The 14,923-nt window shown below is 37.4% G+C and overlaps 1 protein-coding gene across 3 annotated transcripts in view; it reads right to left on the bottom strand.

Moving 5' to 3' along the window:
- malt1 (MALT paracaspase 1) overlaps window positions 1–14,923 on the bottom strand; it is a 34,790-nt gene that overhangs the window by 11,122 nt on the left and 8,745 nt on the right. For 2 of the 3 annotated variants that reach the window (XM_056458759.1, XM_056458761.1), the window contains 9 exons: window positions 13,199–13,298; window positions 10,231–10,305; window positions 8,093–8,116; window positions 7,980–8,003; window positions 5,734–5,937; window positions 5,067–5,244; window positions 4,921–4,992; window positions 3,567–3,694; window positions 768–917 (listed from right to left, as the gene is read on the bottom strand). In XM_056458759.1, coding sequence (XP_056314734.1) covers window positions 768–917; window positions 3,567–3,694; window positions 4,921–4,992; window positions 5,067–5,244; window positions 5,734–5,937; window positions 7,980–8,003; window positions 8,093–8,116; window positions 10,231–10,305; window positions 13,199–13,298 — 955 coding nt within the window. The remainder of the gene's footprint in view (window positions 1–767; window positions 918–3,566; window positions 3,695–4,920; window positions 4,993–5,066; window positions 5,245–5,733; window positions 5,938–7,979; window positions 8,004–8,092; window positions 8,117–10,230; window positions 10,306–13,198; window positions 13,299–14,923) is intronic. The other variant, XM_056458760.1, reaches the window with a different exon arrangement.

Here is a 14,923-nt window from a genome sequence, read left to right as displayed (position 1 = left end):
TGTAATTTTTACAATTATTTTATATTCGTAACCTATCTGAACAAAAATATGCCTTTGTGTCATTTAGATATGTTGTTTAAAAGATTATTTCACTGATAAAGGACTAATTTTAGCAATCGACACAATAAAGTAGTCTTTTTTAAATAGATTATGAATAACTTATAATTTTTTGGGGGATAAAAATAGAATAGCTTAGGGATTAATATTATTTTATTATGAGTTATTTTTCATTATATGATCTTGAATCATTTAAATAAGTTGTTCAAAGCGTTATTTCACCCAAAAATGACAAATTTTAGCAATTGGCACACTAAAATAGCCTTGTTCAGCCATGATGACAGTACATAATATTTTACTAGATATTTGTGAAGATACTAGTATTCAGCTTAAAGTGTGTTTAAAGGCCTAACTAGGGTAATTAGGCAATTCAATGCATTACGATGGTTTGTTCTGTAGACGATCGAATAAAAATATTGCTTAAGGGGGCTAATAATATTGACCTTAAAATGTTTTTTAAAAAATGAAAAACTGCTTTTATTCTAGCCAAAATAAAACAAATAAGACTTTCTCCAGAAGAAAAAATATTATAGCAAATACTGTGAACAATTCATTGCTCTGTTAAACATCATTTAGGAAATATATGAAAAAGAAATAGAAATTCACAGGAGGGTGAATAATTTTGACTTCAACTGTACATATCAGCTCCACAAAGCATCTCTTTAATAAAAATATCGGTATAGTATTTTGAATCAGCTAACAATAAATACCGTGTGCTTTGGACCACAGTGGATTGTGTGCCTCGGTTGCATCTGAATATCCCCCGAGGCAGATGGGATCAGTGAGGGACCGTCTCTCAGACAGACTGCTGCGGATCTCCAGAGCCTGCTTACCCTTAGTGGGGTCAAACTGACCCATATCTGCAAACAATCAGTAATTTGATTTAGGAAACACAAAGCAAGCACAGGTAAGCAATATATACACATAAACAGCTTATATGTTATTATATTTGATATTCAGAATTACCCACTCTTGCTGGACACTGTGTTTATTATAGCAGGCCTGTCTTTTCATAAATATAATATAAAATATAATCTATGCACTCTGAAAGATGTGTTTATATGGGGTTTGGTGCAGATTTCAAGACTCTAGAAGACCTTCTGCCCCCCACCACACCACACGATGACCTCAAAACACAATGCAATTCTGAGTGTGCCTCACACAGATGAGTGGGCTTGACAAACCACCTGTAGAAACACCCTTCTCTCGCTATAAAAAACACTCCCCTCCTTCCTCTAGCACTAAATTCTCTGAGCACTAACAATTCATTTGTACAACTAGCACTTCTTGTGTGTATTGCCTCTTCTTGTTGAATTGCTGGATGTTCAGCCAATGAATCTGCAGCAACTGCATGATGCTTCATGTCAATATAGACCAACATCTCTGAGGAATATTTGCAGAAATTGATTAAATGTCTGCAATCAAGTAGTATAACCCAGTACTATCAAGTTGTGCCTATTAAAATGGCCAGTGTTTGTACACTGCAAAAACAAAACCCATGTAAATATGAGAAATAAATGATGATATAAATTTAGATATAGACTTAAAACAATTCAAATTGTCTGCTAGTAGATCAGGCCCGGTGCCAGGATGTCATAACTGAGGGGGCACAAATTCTTTCTGAGGGGGCAATGCTCCCTTTTTCCCCCGTAGCGCTGGGCCTGCAGTACAGTAAGATAATCATACTTGTTAAGGTTTCTTGAAATAAGAAAACACACCCAAGCTTAAGCAAAGAAAAAAATGTCTTAAATTAAGTATTTTAATTTCTAATTACAAGCAGTATATTTAGTCTAATAATATTATAACTAGCTTGTTAATAGCTTTTTTAAACGTATGCTTTTCTAATATTGTGTGAAAATATCTAGATATAGTAAACAGGAAAATTTCTCTTAATTTAAGTACTGTAATTACATATTCTTTCCTAAAATGAGCCAAGTACAAGCTCTATGAAAAGGGGAGTTTCTTGCTTACAGTTTTTGTCTCGTTTCTAGTCCAAATATTAAAAAAATAAACCAAGTAGCATTTTCTAGACCAGTGTTTTCCAACCCTGTTCCTGAAGGCACACCAACAGTCCACATTTTCAACCTCTCCCAAATCAAACACACCTGAATCATCTTATCATAACATCAGAAGAGACTCCAAAACCTGAAATGAATGGGTCAGATAATGGAGACATCCAAAATATGTACGGTTGGTGTGCCTCTAGGAACAGGGTTGGGAAACACTGTTCGACAAGCAAAAATATCAACTTGTTTTCAGAAATAATAAGCCTAAATTAAGTCAGTTTTTCTTAAAAATAAGCGAAATAATCTGCCAATTGGGTAAGAAAATTAATCTTATTTTTAGAGCAAAATCAAGATAATTTTCAAGTAGGCGCCTAACAATTGAAAACAGATCTACGTCATACGCCAGCCTCAGTGTGACATCTAAAATGACTTCTTTACACATGAAACTTTTCTAGTTCTCGTTACCTTATTTTGTTAACATTTATTAATATTATTTATTTATTTGTTGGTTTAGGATATATGATTTCACAGTCTGATTCCAATGGCTAATTATTAAAGTGTTATAATTACTATAATTATTATAAATATTAGGGCGGCGCGGTGGTGCAGTGGGTAGCAGTGGATCTCGTTGTCGCCTCACAGCAAGAAGGTCACTGGTTCGAGCCTCAGCTGGGTCATTTATGTGTGGAGTTTGCATTTTCTCCCTGTGTTAGCGCGAGTTTCCTCTGGGTGCTTTGGTTTCCCCCACAAGTCCAAAGACATGCGCTATAGGTGAATTAAAAGCTGAATTGTCTGTAGTGTGTGAGAGTGTATGGGTGTTTCCCAGTGATGGGTTGCAGCTGGAAGGGCATCCGTTGCGTAAAACATATGCTGGATAAATTGACGCCTGATTAATAAAGGGACTAAGCCGAAAAGAAAATGAATGATTGAATATTAAATATGATGTGTTCCTTGGAAGAGTGTAAAACACCCATACACTCTCACACACTACAGACAATTCAGCTTTTAATTCACCTATAGCGCATGTCTTTGGACTTGTGGGAGAAACCAAAGCACCCAGAGGAAACTCGCGCTAACACGGGGAGAAAATGTAAACTCCACACATAAATGACCCAGCTAAGGCTCGAACCAGTGTCCTTCTTGCTGTGAGGCGACAACGAGACCCACTGCTACCCACTGCACCACCGCGCCTCCCTAATATTTATAATTCTGGCATTACATAATGAGGGGCTTAAAATGGTCTTAAAATGACAATAATATAATTTATTATGAATTTTGGTGCAACATATCGTATAATAAAATCTGATATCGTGACATGCTTAAATAAGACTGTAACTTGTGACAGTATAAGGAGATTTTGCACTGTAAGGGAGTACTGAAACTAGCAGTTGTGCTCTTTTCAGATCAGTTAATCATTTGTTTGAGATTAATGGACCTGCACTTTTCAACCAATAAAATCTGACATGCTTCATTTAACCTCAACATGCCCTGGGGTTAGCTCACCTTCAGCGACTCTGTCTAGCAGAACCGTTATCTTCTCATCCTCCAGGAGGCGCTCCTTCAGGAATTTGATGAAGACTCCATTGGTGAATCCACTTGAGCTCAATTCAAACGCCTCGGCATCTTGGCAGCTTCACAAAATAAGAATAATAATAAAATAAAAGTTCAAATTAATCTTTGCATTCAAGTCACTTTGGCTGCTTGTTCATTGGTCAGGCATCCTGTAGCGAAATGTCATAGCGCGAGGATTTGAGCTTGTACTGCCAAATCTGAAGGGTTTTGAGCGCCCACTTGTGGTTATATATCAAAACTGCAAAAAAGTGCTCAGGTAAATTTGTCGTGCACATTTGTGTCTGTCATCTTCTAGTTATGAATGATATTTGCAGTATGCAGATTGACTTACATTTTACGTCTGTGGCTCTGTATATGCATGTTTGTTGTATTTTCATAATTTTTATTTATTTTACTATGTAAAGCCTAACCAGCGACGAGAGCTGCAAATTAGCTTCATGCTATAAGCCGTTTATTATTTTCCAAGGAGTTTAACTGTATTCTGGTATACAGTAATTGAATAATCAAATGTTATAGTCGTTTTATAAACAATTCAATAAAATTAATCGTTTTTTAATTTGTCAAAGTTACAAATGGTACAATTTCTTAAGCCTGAATGCCTTTAGGGCGATGCAGTGGCGCAGTAGGTAGTGCTTTCGCCTCACAGCAAGAAGGTCGCTGGTTCGAGCCTCGGCTTGGTCAGTTGGCGTTTCTGTGTGGAGTTTGCATGTTCTTCCTGCGTTCGCGTGGGTTTTCTCAGGGTGCTCAGGTTTCCCCCACAGTCCAAAGACATGCGGTACAGGTGAATTGGGAAGGCTAAATTGTCCGTAGTGTATGAGTGTGTATGGATGTTTCCCAGAGATGGGTTGCAGCTGGAAGGGCATCCACTGCGTAAAAACGTGCTGGATAAGTTGGCGGTTCATTCTGCTGTGGCGACCCCAGATTAATAAAGGGACTAAGCCAAATAGAAAATGAATAAATGAATGCCTTACAGTCACAGGCCTCAAAAAACACATGCAAAATGATTGAAATGAATTTTAATGACTCAACATTTCATACACTCGCGATGTGACTATAGCGAATGATCACATTGTGATATCGATGCTGAAACGATGTATTGTGCGGCCTTGGTGCAAATTGAGAGATTCTGCTATTCACATTAGAGCTGTGAGTGTCAATTTCAAACTACACATACAATTATTATTATCTCATTTCGATTAGCAAGCTCTTGAGGTCTGCTGATTTACCTTCAAAATAACATGTCAGTAAATAGAAAAAAAGATGGTATTTCTGGATGATAACTCACGTAGCATATCCAAACACGATATTGGCTGTGACTTTGAGCATGACGTTTGGCATGGCGTCATCGTGTACGTTTCTGAAACCATATAATTAAACTGTTAAAATCCAAATAATCAATGTTCTTGCAAATTCATCGCACAAAACATTCACCTTTTCCTGCACATGTCCAGCAGGAAGACATTGAGGCCGGTCTCCTTCTCCTGCATGAGTTTCAGGATGCTCTGAACACAGAGACAGTTGCCCGAACGGTAAGGATTCGGGGCATCGACGGGCACCATGAAGCTGTTCCCAAAGTTCTCATAACCATGTCCAGCGTAATACAACAAACCTACAGAAAGGAGTAAATGTCAAAAGGTTAAAAGTTCACCTAAACAACATACTACTGTCATTGTTGGGGAAAGTTACTTCTAAAAGTAATAATAATACATGGGGCCACACGGTGGCTCAGTGGTTAGCACTGTCGCTTCACAGCAAGAAGGTCGCTAGTTAGAGTCCCGGCTGGGTCTGTTGGCATTTCTGTGTGGAGTTTGCATGTTCTCCCCGTGTTGGCGTGGGTTTCTTTTGAGTGCTCCGGTTTCCCCCACAGTCCAAAGACAAAGGTGAATTAGATCTACTAAATTGGCTGTCGTGTATGAGTGTGTGTGAATGGGTGTTTCCTAGTACTAGGTTGCAGCTGGAAGGGCATCCGCTGTGTAAAACATATGCTGGATAAGTAGTCGCTGTAGTGACCCCTGATAAATAAAGGGACTAAGACGAAGGAAAATGAATTAATTCAGTATGTATTGATTTATTTAGTGTGTCGGAGAAGCCGCAGTACCATACACTCCTTTATGAAGCAGGGACAGAAACTCCTCCACGGCGTTCCTCATCTCGGACTCTGTCAGATCCAGCAGAGAGACCACTTTAAAGTTCAGCTGTCGCAGCAGATTGGTGAGATCGTACACGTCTACCATGGGTGCTTTCAGCTGTGGGTGGTTTCGGTATGTGAGGTTTCCAATCAGAAGAGCCACTTTGTCTGTAGCTGAAGAGAGAAACACATATGAAATTATGAATAACAATCGTAGCAGGGCATTAAATTGCTGTTTATTTCTTTGCATTTTAACTTTGTAAACTATAAAATCATGGGTCTCCTCACGGTTTGTGTCTAATTTTGTGAGCCAACTGACAACAGTTGTTCGCTCCCCTTTTTTTCCTTTGCTCCTCCCTCTGCTCACAGCGCTTCACGCCCATCTCAGAGCATTTTTTGAAAAAATTCTGAGGTAGACTTGAACCGAAAGAGGAGGTTTCATGGCCCTTTAAAGGGCACATAGTTTACCTCTTTTTTTATGATTTAATATTAATATTATGGTTCTTCTGAGTGTGCCAGTTTAGGTTCAGTTTAAAACACAAATCAGATTTTTTTATTATAATGTGTTAAAAAGTGTCATGTTGGGGGCGTGTCCACAGTTCGCTGATTTATGGGTGTGTTGCTTCACATGTAAATTAGTTTCGGCTTCCCGCCAACGTAACAAGGGGGCGGGGCCATGAGCTCACCCGCTCTGCGTTTGCTACAGAGTCTGACAGGCAGACGGAGAAGGAGAGAGAGGATCACCATTCAGTCGTACATGTACGACTCGGACACAGACCAAGCAGAGAGTACAAAATCATTTGTGTCTTTGTATAGTTTTACAGTCAACTGTGTGTTATTTTCAAGTCTCCACTTTCCTTCCTAATCTTAACTGCCTCTCTGGCTATACCACTAACTGTACTCTCTCTCACACACACAAAAAAAATTTTACTAATGCTCAGCTTCTTAGACTTTACACACCTGAAACTTGTCTATAGCACTTGTTCACTGCTGCTCTTATAGTTGTGTAAATTGCTTCCTTGTACTCATTTGTAAGTCGCTTTGGATAAAAGCGTCTGCTAAATCACTAAATGTAAATGTAAATGTAAGTGCCGAGCTTGTACACAGAAACTAATAACCACTCCCACTGAATTAACTTTGAGGCACCGGATGCGCCGCTCGAAGCCACGACACGGCACACCAGACACTCTCTGTAGCGCGGCAGAAACATGAAGTGTCCCGAATCGTCGCGGCACGCATTTTTGAATTCTAAACATAGGTTTCTGCAGTGGTCCGCGGCGCCCAGCCGTCGACTTGTGTACCCTGATAGAAACCTATGTTTAGAATTCTAAAACGCATGCTAGTTAAGATCACAGGGAGCTTCTGGGATCGCGAGAAATGCAAATGGCTGAAGTATAAGGTAGACTCAATGAGAAGTACACATGTTTGCAAACCTACCTAAAGATACAACCAATAATTCCGATTAGAGCGATAATGTGGAGAATATTGCTCTTGTGTTGCCCAATAAGCCCTGCATCTAAAAATACAGCTGGGGTGTTCCTTTAGTGATATCACTTTAACTCACGCTGAAAATGGCGGACGTGAATTAACAAACTGAGGATATGATGACGCGCCTGTCAATCAGTATTGGTGGGCGGGGGGACCGCACTCCTACGTAAAGTTGCGGTCGGTTTGAAAACAGCTCCAATTGGTCCACCATTTTTTATGTTGTTAAATTGAAACACTGGGTGTGCTTATATCACCCCAATATGACGGTCTATACACCATTCATGCACATATGTCTGTCCAAACAGCTTGAAAAGTAGATTTTTTACCATAGGTGCCCTTTAAGACCAGTTGAAAGAGATTAGTCGATTTTGGCCGGGAACACTTAAGTGAGGGATGGGAGGTGAACACAATAGGAGTGTTAGTGGAAAGAAAATTATTTCAACACATTTCTAAACAGCATATGAATAGTTTTAAAAAATAATTTCATTTTTTTTTTATCTTTGTCATGATGACAGTACATTATATTTGACTAGATGGTTTTCAAGATACTAGTATTTAGCTTAGAGTACAATTTAAAGGCTTAACTAGGGTAATTAGGTTAATTAGGCAAGTCATTGTATAACGATGGTTTGTTTTGTATATACAGCGGGGACATTCCAGTCATTTGTAGTTCTTGATTTTAGTTCAGTTATGTTAAATAATAGAATATACAGTATTTGTCAACTCACCATAAGGTTTCTCAAAACTGTAATCTGACGGAGGGAAAACAGTCAATCAGTCACTGGTTCAGTAAAAGCAAGAAACCTTCAAAACTCAACATGATGGGAACACAAAAGCTTACCCTTATTGATGGACAAAAAATCATCTATAAAAGAAAAACATATTAGGTGTTTAAATTATTTGTACTTGAAAGCACAGTGGAAAAAAAATGTAAAGAGGATCTATTTTACAGGTGAGGAAGCAGAAACCATTTTAGAGACCAAAGAATTTTATGTGATGCATTATAGCTAACCCCATCCTACCACAATTAACCCACACCAAACATTTAGTATGTTCTCAAACTGCATTACAAGTCGGAGCGTCATGCAGATCTGCATAATCAAAGCCATCAGATCTATAAAAAGGTTTTTCCACCACCTCAACTAGAAAGAGAAACCAAGTGCAATTATTTTGAATGGTTTTCCATGTTCAATACAAGCTCAGCTGTGACATGCTGTGATTTTCACTAAACTAATCCTGATTACAGTAATGCATTCACATTATTCAGGGTTCCCACTCCAAGCCAAATGTCAAACTCCCTGAATTTTTCCTGACATTCCCTGACTAAAAATCTGAATTTTCATCGTCTATAATCAATAAGAATTCATATTTACAAAATGTACAAGACTTGTTCTGTCGATGGCTATATTTTGAAATTTGAACATGAATTTTCTAATGCTACCATTTAAGAGATTTTAACAGTTTTGTCAATTTTGGTCATGTACAGTCACGTATCAAATATGCAACCTAGGCTCATTAGAAATATGTGCCCAAAGATACATTTTTGAGAACAGAGAAATCCATACCCTGGGCTACATCTACTTGCAGCTGTTTTCACAAATCCACTAGAGGCCTCAGTGCAGATTTTTGGCAATATCAAATACATTACTGGTGGTACGTTTTCTCATAGGTGCCATTTCTTGTAAATCCACCAGATGCCGCTGTGTACCCTTCTGCTGATCTCAATGTCCTTCTCGTGCAAAAGCCACAGAGAATACTGTCGGCTTGTTGTCGTGCATAATATATCAGCTTGCTATCAACTGAGCCACACACCGCCTTCCCTAAACCGATAGTGTTTTCAAAAGCAAACTAGAAGAGAAAGTCATCGAGATCTACCACAATCTCATCCTTTTTTGGGTTTCGTTTTCAGACTTAAACCTCGATCGAGTGTATGTGGTGAGCTACCGAGCAAACCAATCACACTTGAACAGCTGTTTTTTTATGAAGGTAAGCAGTCAGTGGTACCCCATAGCTTTCGTTTTACACACAAAAAGCAGTACCAAGCACATATTTCTCGGTTCTCAAAAATGTAGCCCTGGGCACATTTTTACAATGAGCCTTGTGTGTTTTAAATATGATGTAGTAGGCTTTATATAGTTAAGAGCTAAACACATTCTCAAACAACACATTATTTCTCTTAGTGTTCCCTTTATTTGAAATATAGAGTATATATATACACACATATATATATATATATATATATATATATATACACACACACATATACATATATATATATATATATATATATATATATATATATATATATATATATATATATATATATATATATATATATATATATATATATAATATGGTTCTTGAAGTCAAAACAAAAAGATAAAATGTACATTTGAGTGTATTTTTCTACAGCAACACAACATAAGAAATGCCAGAAATATTGACATAATTCTGAGAAATGTCAGTGCAGAAATTAGTCATTTTGAGCAACAAGAACTAGAATTTTTTGGTTGAGCACAAAGCAGACAAAATATTGCAACATGCAGTATTTTAACAGGTAAAACTGCCTGGGCACTGCATTTGATTGCCAGCTAATAATAGACAAAAGTGGGAAAATTATTTTTGCTATTTTTCAAAACAAAACTAACAAATAGAAATCATTTTTTATGACTTTTGACAAATAACATATAAAATTCCCTGACTTTCAAAGTCTATAACAGAACTTTTTATGATATTCCAGAAATTGCATGACCTGTGGGAACCCAGATTATTTATTGTAATAATAATAATAATAATAATAATAAATGCGATTGACTATGATTTAAGCTTGTTTTGAATCTGGAATCTCTGATTTTATAGTATGCGCTAATTTGGTGTTTTGATTTAGTAATACATGCAACAGATCCAGAGTCCACCAAAGGATTTGATTTCCAAAAGCCCACAGATATTAGAGAGGTGACGCTACTTCTTGGGTAATACCTTCAGAGCACTCCATTGCTCCTGATATTTGGGGAAATATTCGTGCCTCTTTCATTTGAGAAAGGCAAGGATTTGCTTGAGGAGGAATAAAGGGTTGGACAACAAAATGAATAAAGAAAGAAAGAACAAAAAGAGTTTAAACTTTTGAAAATATAACAGTTCATTCCTCTTTAACAAAAACTCTTACCTCAGAGTTACCAATGTGTGATGTTTAATTACGATCTGTGATAATATTTTTGTAACAATCACCAATCTGGCATCGTTTTTACATCTTAAAGGGATAGTTCCAACCCATTCTGAAAACATATCGCTATATACATTTCTGGAGATCACAAAATACGTCTCAGAAGCTACGTTTTTTTTTGTTGCAGTTTTTGTTTATGCGAATCCACAAGAGGTCACTGTGTACACTTTTGAGATTTCTCTCACTAGTGCCATTCGCGCCTGCTGTTCTCGTATAAATCCACCAGAGGCCGCTGTCGACTGACCTTCTCTAAACCCAATCAATAGTATTTTCAAAAGCACCGATTGACCCAATCACACCCTTCCCTAAACCCAACCGACAGTTTTAGAATGCTATTCAGAAAAACAAAAGCCATGTTTTCAGATTTTGCCACATTCTCATCCTGTTATTTATTTGTTTATTTTAATAACTGGCTTCTGTTTTTGTCTTACCCGCTATCTGGAACTGTTCTTCACCGGACTTCAACCAAGTCGTCGTGGTCAACTCTGCGATTCAAGTCGGCCGACGTACACGACGAGCCACCGGACAACCTGATAACAGCGGGAAAGCCGTCCATATGGAGGTAATCGGTCAGCTTGTAAGCGCGAAAAGGAATAGCATCATACCGCCCTGTAGCGTTTGTTTTAAAGATGAAATGTAGCCATACGTACTTCTGGCTACATAATTTGTGATCTCCAGAAATGTACATAGGACTACGTTTTCAGAATGTGCCTATGTTTTGAATGAGCCTCTTTTTTACTTAATTTACTTACCCTTCACTTGTTCCAAATCTGTTTAAGTTTCTTTATTTTGTTAAACACAAAATAAGATATTTTAAAAAATGTTGTAAACCTGTAGCCATTGACTTCAATAGTAGATGTTTTGGAAGTCAATGATTACAGGTCTTCTTTAGTGTTCAACAGAATAAAGAAACTTCAGAAGGTTTGAAAACAGGGTCGGCTCCAGGCATAGGAACATCTGTCTTGCCCACCCAACAAAAAAGACAGCAATAAACCAATACGTTTTTCTTTTTTTCTTTTGTATGAGTGATTTGTGATTTGATAAAAGAAGTAAGGCAGGCTCTGTGTTGAAAAAATGAAATAAGGGCATTGAAAGCCCTGACCAATCATAACGGAACATAAAACTGTTTGATTGGCTGTAAGTAAGTGGTTCTCACTCGTGAGGCGAGGCTGCTTGGCTTAAGTTAAAGCGACTGAAAGTCTGTTACAGCAAGTCAAGCAATTCATAAAATCTAGAAATATTTGCCTCCAAGTGCAATGCATGAATATTTGTGCCTTTAAAAATACACACGTCCCAATAAAAAAAAAAAATCGGCTGTGCACCAGTAAAAGCTTTGCGATACGATTTACATTACGCCAGTCTATTTATTAAGAGTGCTAATCCCAGAATAAAGACATTATTCTCTATGTAAAACCGAACCAACTCTGATGAAATCTAAAGTTTAAACAATATGATGATGATGATCATATGGTTTTGAGGAGAGACCATATAGTCCTGGTCCTCAATGCAAAAGACAGTGATGACATCAGAATACAACTATGCATAATTCAAAATGAAATTATGTGATGATTAATTATGCTTAACACATCTTCTCTCCCTCTGACGACATATAAATAGACTATATAAATAGACTATTTTTAAATCATCAGATTCTCTCTTGCATATTCAACATTATGTAGAGCAGATGTACTGCCAAAACATTAGAAAATGTTTATTCTCTCACTGTGGACACTGTGGCATACTCAATTTCTCACGTCAAAAAATTACCTAAATATTAAATTTTTTTGAAACACTGGAGTAAATGGTGAGTAAATTTTCATTTTTGGGTGAACGATCCCTTTAAGGATATGGTTTTAAGTTCATTGTGTAATACACATATTTATTCACACTAATGGTTACTTCATCTCCTTCGGTTTAAACACTTTATATCACAAAACAAAATCCGACTTCATTTAAAAATTTTGTAACACTACCAGTAAGGCTGATCATTACACGATGACCAAATAGTTCAAGATATGAAAGCAAAAAATATATATTTTGTATAAGATATGACATAGTTAAGTAACAACACACAAGAATGCTGTTATCCTGAATTTCAGCATGTATGCACAGTTGCAAATGTGATACTGATTAAACAATTGTTTGACAATGCAATTTTAGACACAATATTGTCTGTTTCTTTAATTTCATCAATAAAAACAGCTAGTCAGGATAGCACATTTGTGAATCTCAGAGCAAGATTCAGCAGTGATTTGTTCTTGGGTTAATCGAAAGAGCCAATGATTCAATAATCCATTTAAAATGCCAGATGTTGATCCATTACCAAATGCATCAGCAGTTTTGAATGAATCATCTGAATTATCCAATTTTAGTGTTATATTTATTCATCCATGACAGGCTTAAATCAGTCAAGGTATCTTAAAAATACACACACAGCAAAAGATTGACCTCGAGTGTCATTAAGAACTTCCCCAAAAATACGGAGGTACACACACCCCTTTCTCTGAATAGTTTATCATTACTTTAAATGGTCTCAGAAATCAGGCAGTACGCCAGACTAAATTACAAGACACAACATGCTTTTAGAGATTTCAGGATCATAGATCGAATGTGAGTTATATAATTAGGCTAACTGACTGTACAGCTCGCTTTTGTTACTATTAAAATTTGATTACAAAACTAGAGAATACATCAATAAATACAAAACAAACACTTGATACATACCAATAACAACAACCTCAACTTCACTGCTCCATGTTCGTTCATTATTGCAGCAGATCTCGCAGCGGTATCTTCCCTGATGCTCTGGCAACACATTCTTGACCTGAATTAAAATAATAATAATAATAAAAATAAATACACTATAAATGTAACAATCATAACAATAACAAGTAAAAATGTATATACAAGTAACAAATCACACCATTTACTACTGGCTTATTACCTGATTATTTTTAAGCATGATCTTATTTTTACATCCCTAATTCTACCCAATACCTAAACCCAACCACTACTACTAGCAGTTTATTGTGCTAAGAGTCTTAGGGCGCACTCACACTAGGTAGTTGCCTTGAACCGTGCTAAGGCGCGATAGTCCCCACTCCTCTCTTCCCCGATGGCCTGCACTCATATTGCTTATCTTCCGAGCCAGAGCACGCTTAAGTTATCAATGATGCGACTGTTAAGTTTAACATTAAGTGCTCTCATTCAGCACAGTGGGCATTGCTTTAGTTAAATCGTTTCGCATTATTTTGAGTCGTTTGGGATGCAGTGACATGCAGTCAATTATTTTGCAGAACAGATCTACTACTTTTGACACTCCTAAATTATCATAAAAGTCTTCGTGCTGCACGTATTATGAGGTTTGCTGAAGGTGCAGCTGACGTGCAGTGTGGGGTTTGCATCGTTAATAAACTATGACTGTTCGTGTTCATTGAACAGAAAGAATGATTGATAAATCCATATGAAACAGTCCCTTAAAAGTCATGTTGTGTCTTCAGTTTTGCGCTCAGGCGTGATTTGCACTCACACTACAAGCGTACTGTGCCAAAGCCCAACCGAATCGTGCCATGGCCGGCCAACTGAACTGCACATGGGTCCGATTCGGAGCACTCACACTTGTCAAATGAACCGGGAAATGGTTCTGATAGTCTAGTGTGAGTGCACCCTTAGTTAATGGTTTGTTAATAACATAATTGTACATGAAAATAACGTGTGACCAAAAAATTTTAATGATTAAGATTACTGGATACATTTTCTTTTAGGTGTTGTTGTTTCTACATTTTTTTTCCCAGTTTAGGCTCGTTTTAAATTTACTTCATCCAAACTGTGTCAGATATACAACATAATTTAAATGAAGTTCAACATTTGTGCATTATGTATTAGATGTGTATTATGGGTGACGCAGTAGGTAGTGCTGTCACCTCACAGCAAGAAGGTTGCTGGTTCAAGCCTTGGCTTGGTCAGTTGGCGTTTCTGTGTGGAGTTTGCATGTTCAACCTGCATTTGTGTGGGTTTCCTACGAGTGCTCTGGTTTCCCCCACAGTCCAATGACATGTGGTACAGGTGAATTGGGTAGGCTAAATTGTCCGTAGTGTATGAGTGTGAGTGAATGTGTATGGATGTTTCCCAAGGATGGGTTGCGGCTGAAATGGCATCCGCTGCGTAAAACATGTGCTGGATAAGTTGGTGGTTCATTTCGCTGTGGCGACCCCGGATTAATAAAGGGACTAAGCCGAAAAGAAAATGAATGAATGAATGAATGTGTATTATGTATTATAACGTGTGTTGTGTACATGGTTTCTGCAGGTTTCATCAAGTCAAATCTAAGACTTTTTAAAGCTCTTTTTAAGACCATTATGAATAAAATGTCATACTTACTGTATACAGGGCTAAACGGTTGGGCCAATGGAAAAGATTTTTACTTGCCTCATCAAAAAAATTCAGCTA

This window comes from Danio aesculapii, chromosome 5, assembly GCF_903798145.1.
Source record: "Danio aesculapii chromosome 5, fDanAes4.1, whole genome shotgun sequence".
Taxonomy (NCBI): domain Eukaryota; kingdom Metazoa; phylum Chordata; class Actinopteri; order Cypriniformes; family Danionidae; genus Danio; species Danio aesculapii.
The sequence above is the reverse complement of the archived record's forward strand: the minus strand, read 5'-3'. Positions and strand labels throughout refer to the sequence as shown.